The sequence below is a fragment of the Rhinolophus hipposideros genome (genome assembly GCF_964194185.1).
Source record: "Rhinolophus hipposideros genome assembly, chromosome: 2".
Lineage (NCBI taxonomy): Eukaryota > Metazoa > Chordata > Mammalia > Chiroptera > Rhinolophidae > Rhinolophus > Rhinolophus hipposideros.
The window spans coordinates 75,890,522-75,901,638 of record NC_138048.1 but is presented as its reverse complement, the minus strand read 5'-3'; the positions used below and the strand labels follow the sequence as shown (position 1 = coordinate 75,901,638).

Below are 11,117 nucleotides of genomic sequence, written 5' to 3'. Positions count from 1 at the left end.
TTGTACTAGAATAATTAGTATTAGTTTTCTGAATAGCTATATACATATCACTTCCATCTGTCAGAAATAAAAGCATATAGAAAACCCTTTCAGAACTGTTTCCACAACTGTTATTGTAAAGCATATGTATTTGAAAAAAGAAACACAGGATAAACCCATCAATTAATTAATTCTTTTCATTTTAAACATAACTGTCACTTCACAGAGAACATTAAGAATAGCCACTCCTTTTTCTTAACTATGAAAGACATTTGCATGAAAAGAAGAACATCTTTATTTCCTTAGAGTTCATCTATGCCTGCTGGTTATTTCCCAGCTAAACTCATAATCCTGTTTGCAACATCATAATCACTTACCCAGCAAAACAACAGCATGTCGCTAACAATGAATTATGACTTTAGGTGGGGGAGAAATTACAGGCACAGATGAACTCTGAGAAAGTAAAGATTTTTTTTTTCTTTATGAAAATGTGGCTAGTTAGTAATAAATAGCCAGGTATGAAAATCATGCTGGAACAGAATATCCTATAAAAGAACAGATTTGGGGAGGTACAGATAGTACGCTTTTAAAATTTCTCCTCTCTGAAAGTATGACACACAGAATGTTTATAAAGTTTCAGTGCAATTTTCATATTTAAAAGCTCCGAATTTACACGACAGAAGAAATCTATAAATATAAGAAACAATGTTTCAGAAATGTTTTTAATAAATTTAGATATTTAGCTTTTGACATAAATGCCAGCTTTAAACATCATTCAATCTAATTGTCTAACTCACGGAAAGCATTTTTCACTTTCAATATTGAGTGATTTTCGTGGATCATTTATGTCAGCTTAATCCTAAATTCAAATTGATCCATCCATTAAAATGTCTGTATATTCAATGCCTGTAGCCTAAAATCATGAAAAGTGATGATAAACATGGCAGAGCACTTTCCAGTTTCCAAAGTGTTTTCACATTCATTACTGCATTTGATTCTCATAATATTCTTTTGAGCTAAGTAAAATCAGTATCTTTTTCTCCATTGCATGAGGAAGAAACACATTCAAATAAGTGATCTTCCAGCTAGCTGATCGTGTAACTTGATGATCTGTTTCTCCCACTGCATATATCATATTGTCTCCCCTTGGGAAAAGTTAGGGACAGTGATGGCTTATCAGATAGATCCTGCACATTCATTTATTCATCCATCCATTCATTACTAATGACTACCCAGTCTAAGCTAGACATATGATAAAGGGCTAAGTGTACAGCGGTGAAGAAAATGGACATAATCCTTGCTTTATTGAAAGGTATGGTCTAATTGGAAGATACACATTCAAAAATACACAAATAAATTAATAATTATAAGTGCTATAAAGGAAAAAGTAGGATGCTATGAGAAAGAATGAAAGGAAAGGAACAGGGATAATTAATTTAGATACAAATTAGAGAAAGTCTTGTTGAGCAGGTAGTTTCAGACCTTAGAGATGAGAAATAGCACGTGGCCAGCACCAAGATGAGATGAGCCTTGCTCAAGATCTTTCCAACAACTGAATCATAAGGACAAAGAAAACTGTTTTTTTTTCTGACTCAAGGCATTATTTAAAATATCTGAGTTCCCTATTACAGAGATGGAACCATTTTGTAACACTCATTTGTTGAAGAAAACGTTCCTGTCTACCTCACAGACAAGTGGTCTTACAGGTGGTGTACCCCACTGGTCTATGCTGTGTGACACACTCTGAATGCACTAAATATAATGACTTCAACAAATGTCAAATAACATATTAATGCTATCATATATAATTTAATGTCAATTTGTTTCCATCATATGTATGTCCAGGGCTGTGAAATTATAGAATTTCACATAGCTATTACACAACTAGGCAAGTCTGATATAAACTACTAAATCCCAACATGTATGTAAAATCATGTGATCATTTGTCTGGTAGTTGCAAGAGGCACATGTACTAACTCTAGTATTAGGAATATGACGGTGATTCTTCTGGAATGTCTGTAACTCAATTCCACAGTAAGAACTAGGGGCATGCCTTAAACAGCAATTTTAAGCTTGAGCTTAAATGACAGAGCACATCGCAACTGCTTCAGACAAAGGCTCTAATCTTATTTAGTTTTTATTTCCTCGTTAGACTAATGGCAAAGGAGTTAAGGAACTTTTCTATATATGTGGTTATGAGAAGCAAATAAAGGCAGAAGTGGGTCTGCTCTGCTCTGCCACAGAGAACCCTCATGTTTAATTATAATGTCATATTGGAAGTTAAATGACAAAGTCAGTGGTGCACTCATCATCTCAAATTCTGGCCGGAAATGTCCTGACGACAACTAATTATCAGCTTAATTTTTATTTCAAAATTCTTGTGTTGTAAAAGGCAATGGTATCTTATAAAATATTTTTCTGAGCTAGTTCATAAAAGACTCAAGCTATGACTGGACATACAGAAGGAATAGCAGTAGTCCCACATCCTTAATGAGAGAAAGACAATACCTCCTTTTACTTTGAGAAAAACACTGGAGTTTTATAAATAGCATCCAGAGAAAGAATTTTCTTCTTAATCAGAAGTACAAGGAAGATGTTGTCTGAGAGCAAAGGAGGGTAGGGAGAGTCATGAAATGTCACACCTGAGTGGACATGCTAAAAAAAAAAAAATACATATTTTCTTAACAGATGAACAGGCAATCCCCATTTTAACTATAAATACTAAAGTTCAGAAAGCTAGCAGCCTCAGCACAAGATGCCAGAAGGGCTTTTGAGACAAATGATGAAATTTCAAGTGACTCACTGTTATCTCTCTGTGGGATTGCGGATAGAGAAAGTGCTAAGAGAACAGTAAAAATTAATTTTAAGATATTTACTTCTTTTGAAGAAGAATCATTCTGATAGTATGATTGGCTTCCCTGATTGCTTATTTTTCATTTATGTTAATCATTTTTAATAAAGGGCATTTTTATATTAAAAGACATAGAAATGGCTATAGGACTCTTCATCATCATTTTCAATACTGTGAGTAAATGATGTGTGTGAATGCCAGTATAATTTATCGATGCCACGGAAAAAACTATGAAAGATAAATTTACCCTAAACAACCATCTATCTTGTATAAGGGGTTATTATCCAGAATCACGGAGAAGACAAAAGAGTTTGAACCCTGAGATATGATTTTGCTGTGGTGATGGCAAACCGACCTACAAGGATGTTTTTCTGATAAGTCAACAAACTCTTAAAAGGTCACAAAGTGGCATCCATAAAACTATCCCCCCCATGTCTTCTTCTTCTGCTTTTAAGCCCCTAAGTTACAAGATCACGTAAAACCTTGAACATCCACCAACCCCATTATCTACCAGAACCCGAGACCAGCAAAATACTTCCATATATGTTATCTTCTTTGGCTATCACAACAGTCCTTCAAACTAAATGTAGTAGTCAGGGTTCTCCAGAGAAACAGAACCAATTGTGGAGGCTAGCCCATGCAAAAATTACAGGGTAGGCTGGCAGTCTGGAGACGCAGGGAAGAGTCAACATTGCATCTTGAACCCAGATGCATTCTCAAGGCAGAATTCCCTCTTCCATGGAGGACCTCAGTCTTTTTTCTCTTAAGGCTCTCAAAATGATTGGATGAAACTCACTGACATTATGGATGGTAATCTGCTTTACTCAAAGTCTATTGTTCTAAATGTCAATCTTATCTGAAAAATACCTTCGCAGAAACAGCTAGACTAATGTTTGACCAAAGATCTGACAATAATAATTTAGTTATTTTATTTTGTCGCATTTTATTGTGGAGAGGAAGCTCTATTGGAGTCTCTAGTGTGTTAGTGTCTTAGGTTTGAGAAAAGAGGTAGAGTAGAGAAAAAGGAGCCGGAACAACTGAGACTTTTCAGTCTAAGTTATCTAGATTGGCTACTGTAGCCTAGCCGAGTTGACACATAAAATTAACCATCACGCTGACCCTCCCAAAATAAGATGCTTTGAGGGTCTTTTCTGTGTTTTTCTAGAATAGAGAATACATATTATGTCCACTTTATTTTGGGTCTTCTTTCTCTTTTCTAGCAGCAACTTTTGAAGCTACCAGAACTTCTATAAACATGAAAACACTAACAGAAAAAAAAAAATGTAATTACCAAAGTAATAAATGGATTCCAGGTATAATTAACAATATTGCCAAGTATGACTTGGCTGACAAATATACACTCTTATTGATGACATAATTAAAATATAATTTAACAATTAAATATTACTTTAAGTATAATCATGTTTTGGCTTTTGGTAGGTTCCACAGACACAGTTATAGCTGTTAGTTTTGTTTTTTTTAATTCACCATATTTTAATAATATGACCTGTAACACAGATTAGTATTTGACATACTATATATAATTTGGAAGGAAAAGCCCTTAAACTCATAATATTGCTAACTTTTTATTAGTCTGCATACCTTGAAATATCAGAGACATTAACAATCAAAAATCTCCAGCACCTGGACAAGTAATCCCTTGGTTACTTCTTTCAGTTGTTAGTTTTTTCAGTTTACTCTGGGTACAAAATGGAAAAAACAATAAAATTCAGGTACTCTTTGACCATGGTAGTGTGATGACATGTTGCTTGTCCAGAAAATCCTCTTCCTTCTCTTCTGTGCTGCTCTCAGAAAGTGTCAGCAAAGACTGAACTTCAGTATCTTTTTCAGAAGAGCTGGAAATACATTAAAAGATCAATACACAATAGACACAACTGGGTTTCAACTCTTCATTTATCTCCTGATCAATACTACATACGTTGAAGTCACTGGAGGCAGGCAGATGTGAGAGGGCAGTCACCGACTGGGGGCTTAATGTGCCCAATATACCAAGCCTCCTTTTAATGAGAAATTCTCAATCATTCTCCCTCTTCCAAAAAATAAAGCCACAGTTGTACCAAAGAGAGATTTTACGGTCTCTGGTTGTGTCTTCACTAATGATTCAGAAGGTAATTCAGAAACTTGCGGAGCCTCAGGGTCATCATTAAGGACATTCATCATTACATTGGCTGTTTAATAAAATCCCATTGAATAGCCTGCCAGATAAATCACCTCTTTTGTGTACAGTAAATTAGGACTATGTGAATAGTCAGTCACGATATGCCAAAACCAAAATTAATGACAGCAATTATTTCGTTATTTTACATTGTCACATTATATTGTGGAAAGGAAACTCTTGTTGGAGGCTCTAGTGCACAGGTGTTTGAGGTTTGAGAAAAGAGATAGAGTAGGGGAAGAGAGAGGAGCCTGTACAATGCAGACATTTTGGTCTGTTATCTAGATTGCCAGCCCATGTATGACACTACATAATGTAAAATCCTTCATCCTGTGATGGATATAACTGTTCTTAGTGTTCTTTTTTATGTGCAATACAGGTTAAATCAGCAGTGCCTAAACTCTGGTCTCAGGACCAGTGCAGATCTCTGATTAATGCAAGAAAGGCAATTGTTTATCTTCTCTTCTGGTCCAAGAAGAGAAGAGAAAAGAAGAACAAGATAATAACTTTTATGTGATAGATTTAATTGTAAAGAACTGCTTTTTATTCTGTTAGCACGCTCCCTAGTAGTTTATTCTCTTAGTACGTCCCTTGTATTTTTAGTATTAAATGTCTTTTCTTTTATGAAATGATGGTGAGAGTATGTGGTAGCTTTTTAATGACTTTAGGGGGAAAATAGCAACTTTACATTGATCCCTGTTTTAAAAAATGTAAGTGGTATTGGAAATGCAAAAATTCAAGAACCACAGCTAAATTATTTCCTCCTTCAAAAAGGCAGAGTAACAGATTCTCGATTCCCCTTTTTACAGACTTTTTGAAGTCTGTAATATCAGTCTTCAAACCAATCAAAAGAATGTGTAATTCAAGGGAATATTGTTTTACATTTATCTTAGTCCTTCTAAAAGAAACCCTCCTCCCTTTTCAAGGAATTCCTATATGTCAATAGTAGAGTGACACAAAATATGTTTCTTAAACATTTATCAGTATAACTTATGTTCCTTATAAACTGATCAACATGTCGTAATGTTCTTGCCTTATGTGAGGAAAGGATGAAATGATAACATATTAAAATATGCTATCATTAACAACCTGGACTGGATTTCTAAAAAGAAACTTCTCAATATTCTATTTTAAAATTTTAATTCACATTAATGCAATGTACTGAAATTTATTAGGTTAATTAATGCAAGAAAGGCAATTGTTTATCAATATAAGATGAAATGTTGGTTTATTAAATTTCTATTTTTTTCCATTTTTCTGACACATATTTTGCATTAGAGTATTCTTTTCATAAATCCTGATAATAGATCAGCAAAGTATACAAACATTTTACAAAGAATAGCCATACAAAGTCCACACATGAGGACAATCTTTCTTTATATAATAAAGAGAACTAGTTAGGGCTTGTCAAAATTGTTACTATGCACTATCTTTATGTATAAGCCACTGGCTTAACCTACCTTAGTTCCTCAATTTCACAGGGGTCCATCGCATGTAAGGTCTTAAGGAAATCTAGAGTAGTCCGACTTACATTCAGCAAATAGTTGTTGGAGGCAGGTGACTCTTCTGAGGTTAGGCTGTAAAGTTTTTCTGAAGGATCTGAAATACAGTTCATGTATTGCCAACATATAAATTCAAGAAGCATATGGCTCTGAAAGTTTATCCAGAGTAAACTGTAGGTAGTATAAAGAGGATCAGTACAGATTTTTAATCATTTCTCAATATTCTAATGATTGTGGAGAGGGCAGAGTATGAAGTAAGTTTGATTTGAGGTTCCAAATTAGTGCGTGAGTATTAAGTCACTTTAGTCATATTGATTTTTTAAAGCAAATTCCCCAATTTTATTTATTTCCCAGTTTTATTTAATTACAATAGAGATATAATTGACATGTAACATCATTTAAATTTAAGGTATACAATGTGTTGGTTTGAAACACGTATCTATTGCAAAATGATAACCACCACAGTATTAGGTAACACCTCTATCACACCATATAATTTCCATTTCTTTTTTAGTAATGAAATAGTTAAGATCTACTCTCATAGGAACTTTCAAGTATGTAACACAGTATTATTAACTATCATCACCAGGCTGTATATGTTAAATCCTCAGAACTTCTCATCTTACGACTTGTATTTTTTGACCAACATCTTTCAATTTCCCCTACCCTCCAGCGCTGGCAACCACCATTATAGTCTCTGTTTGTATGAGTTCAGCTTTTTAAGATTCCACATATAGAGTGATCTTATACTGCATTTGTCTTTCTGTCTAACTTATTTCACACAGTCACGTTGATTTTCAATATACATTATACTTAAGTGCCAAATGTCCTGAGAATTCGCAAAATTACAAAGAAAATCCAGTGATCCTCTTTAAAGCTAGAATATTGTGCAATTCCTCAAACTGCCTGAATGTTAAATACTTTTTTCATTTTGTTTTCTAAGATATAAAAGGTTCACCCATATACAATCTGAGGCAAAGTTTAGTCTTGGCAAAGCTGCCCTTGATTTTTCTAGCTCCCTTGCTTTGTTTGGGTAGAAAATAAACATTTGTATGTGAAAGGAGAGAAGGAAGCCTTAAATCTTCTCCCTTTTCATGAAGGCGGCCTTGATTAAACCTAGGTAATGGCAAATAGTATAAATTAAATAAGGAAAATGTATAAGCAACTGTACTTTATATAAACTATCAAAAATGCAAGTATATAAATAAATTATTACAATATCAGAAAAGCCATAATGCCATTTTTTTGTCATTGATAAAGTTCTGAGTCATCTAACTTGTACATAAGGTTATGCTATGGTGACTTTTTTATTATTATTATTAGCTTCAGGTGTACAAAAAAACGTAATAGTTACACATGTACACCCCTCACAAAGTGATAACCCCTTCCCCAATCTACTACCCCTCTGACATCGTACATAGCTGTTACAGTTCCACTGATGCTATTCCCTATGCTGTACTCCACATGGTGTGAACACACACACACACACACACACACACACACACAAAATTATAGTTGATTCACTGAGAAAATTATGGGGTGCTAGTCTCCCCTTCACTTTTATGAAAGTCCCAAGTGAACATTCTCCTGAACAGAAAAACCAAACACCAAACTACAATGTGTTGTATACTTGACTAAAGAAAAACTAAATGTGTGTGAGTGTGTGTGTGTGTGTGTGCGTGTGTGTGTGTGTGTGTGTGTGTGTGTATAGCTAGTATCAATTTGAAGTTTTTGAGCAAGCAGAGAGTCCCCTACTGAAAGTAACTTGGATTCTTTCAGCTGCAAGATAGACTCAATACATTTACAACTAGAAATGTCCTTAAAATTATTTAGTCTTGAGATTTTTCAAATTATGAGACATGGAGAAATTTAGTAGGCTTAAGGAAAAGGCTCCTGCACTCACCACCCCAAAGAAAACTGGAAGGGCTTCTTTTGGTCTTGTTTACATTTGGGGGCTCAATATAAGATTAATTTTGAGGAAAACAAAAAGATTCCTCAGCTAAAATTTTTGTCCCATTCCCACTTTTTTAGACTAGGAAATTAAGGGCCCACAGGGGATTAGTAACTTGCTGAAATTCACACAACTACACAGTCGAAGAACTAGAACTAGACCTGAGCTCTTTTAGCTCACCAATATCATAGATCACCATGTTCCAGAATCTAATTCTTTCGCTTTCAGCTTCTCTTCTAGTTTTCCACCGAGTAAAATAAGAGAGGCATGCAAGTTACCATTACATGCCCCAATGATAGGAAATGTTACCTGTAGGAAAATGGTTAATTCAGGATTTGGAATTGGTAGGATTCCAGTGCTAAAACCCAACAGTGATTCTTAGATCTAAAGAATACCACCAGAGGAAGTATTCAACCGCTGTTAGGCATTTGAGTCCTAACTGAATGAGCACAGCGCTAATTCAGATTATGCAAAAAGAATGGGCCTGGTTTTGTATAATTATTCATTCTCAGGATTATATTTCAGAAAACCTTGTCAAGTTAACAGGAGCAAAGGTGACATCATTTGATTTTCAAGGCAGACAAAAATAAAACTGCTTCCAAAAACACTGTTGCAGCTTAGTATAATCCTAAAAGGTCAATTACACAAAAACCCAAGTCTCCTGATTTTCTAATACAGAACCAGGGAAAAACTAGATTTCAATATAAATATATTGTAAATTTTACTTTATAACTGTCAAGTCAGCTAATTGTTGAAAAAATGAGGTGAACTTAAACCTTTTCTATCCTGGAGTAAGAGTGTATGTTGTCTGATCATTAAGGAATCTCTTAAATACAATAAGAAAGAATTAAACAAAGAAGAAAATTTGACTAAATATAAACTTGTAAGGTATATTTCTAAAATGCATGTCATTTAAAACACATACACATATCTTTATTCCACATGGAAATAAACATTTATATGAATAAAAGAAATAAAGGGAAGAAGAAAGGAAGGACCAAAGAAACATTAAAAGTTTAAAAACATTAAAAAGTTAAAAACTTCAAAGAATGGAAACAAAGCAGATAGGCTGTTTTCCAAGAAGGAACCAAAAACAAAAGCAACAATAAAAACTTCTAAAGGACTATCAAACATACCTACAAATGACATACCAATGTTTAGGAGGGAATGACAAACCAGCACACTCACCCTGTAACCTGTAAGCCCCATCCCCAGCCTAGTCTCCTGCTTTCCTTTCCCTCCATCTCTCTTCCACTTTGCCACTGTATCTTTTCTTGTTTATCCCTCCATATCTTCTTCCCTTTACCTTCATTCTGCCCACACCCTCTCTCACTGAAGTAGTCACAATGTTGATTTGAAGTAAGGATTTCAAATGATCTAAGTCGCATTGTGGTATGGTGGTATGCCTGGGTATGTGTCTGAAATCTTATGCACCCAGGGGAAACTGTGGGCTGTCACATCACCCAGAGCCTCAGCTATTATATCCACAAAGGGGAAATTCAAAACAGCATCTATCCCATCGTCCTCCCAGAGAAGCTATGAAGATCAAATGGAGGAACATTAAGTATAAAAACAGTGATTATTACCACTCATTGAAAGTTTCATATTCCTTTTATCAAAAAATTTTAATATGTTGACTTTCACTTGTATGTAGCACTCAGCTTTTTTCCAGAAATTCAAAGGTGCCCTAAAGCAAAAATATTGCCATTCTAGCCCATCATAACCTGATGGTCTTTACAAGGCTTATCTAATTAATTTATTACCTATAAAGCCCAACTAGAACATTTTTACAATTTACTATCTTGCTTGATGGTCAACCAATGAACAGAGGCTTCAATTACTTAGGAAACCACTGACTCTCTACTTCACAGACAGTTGGCTACATCTGCTAGTATCAGAGATTTTTACTCTTTCTTGTTCAAAAAAAGTACTTTTCTCTCTCTAATTACTTGGCTCAGTAACTACCTAGGAACTCATACAAAGACTGTTATGGGGATTTAAGGCCCGCAAAAACTCTTAAAACAGAATAAGTTTGAAACAAAGGAGTCATTTTTACTTATGAAAAAGTACGTGTTTTAAAGTACATCATTACTGATACTTTCTCATAACGTATCTCTGATTTTTTCCAAATTTCTTCAGGTTATGACAACATCCCAAAACTGACAAAATCCTTAATAAATGTTATACTGATATGTTGAACTTATTAAATAAATTACTATACTGTTATTTACAAAGACATTTGTGGAGAGAAGGATAATATGGCATGAGATAACAGCAAACTATAATCCTCAAAGTGGTCTAGAAGAAAACATAGTTTTAGAATGGAAATAAGTTTTAGACGTTCGGGACTAAAAATTAGACTTACCAAGAGCACCTTCCTTTCCTTAAAGCATGGAGAAAGCACCACCCACTGATTCCTTATATAAGATTTTTTTCAGGACTTACTATGCGATAGGCACTGCTGAGTGTGTGTGTGTGTGTGTGTGTGTGTGTGTGTGTGTGTGTTCCTACTCAAACCTCAATGGCTTGTCAGTGCTCTTAGAATGACATCCAAACTCCTTATTGTAGAGAGAAATCTATTTTCATAAATATAATGTTTAATACATATTTGAATTCAATCACTGAACCATTTTCTGGTAGGACCTGTTATTATACCCA

At 34.6% G+C, this 11,117-nt stretch overlaps 1 protein-coding gene across 1 annotated transcript in view; it reads right to left on the bottom strand.

The window, feature by feature from the left end:
* Nucleotides 1-690: 690 nt before the first annotated feature.
* Nucleotides 691-11,117, bottom strand: part of ZBBX (zinc finger B-box domain containing) — a 114,680-nt gene continuing 104,253 nt past the window's right edge. Inside the window, exons 19-20 of the mRNA XM_081074693.1 lie at nt 6,467-6,605; nt 691-4,686 (exon numbers count right to left, since the gene is read on the bottom strand). Coding sequence (XP_080930819.1) covers nt 4,560-4,686; nt 6,467-6,605 — 266 coding nt within the window. The 3' untranslated portion in view covers nt 691-4,559. The remainder of the gene's footprint in view (nt 4,687-6,466; nt 6,606-11,117) is intronic.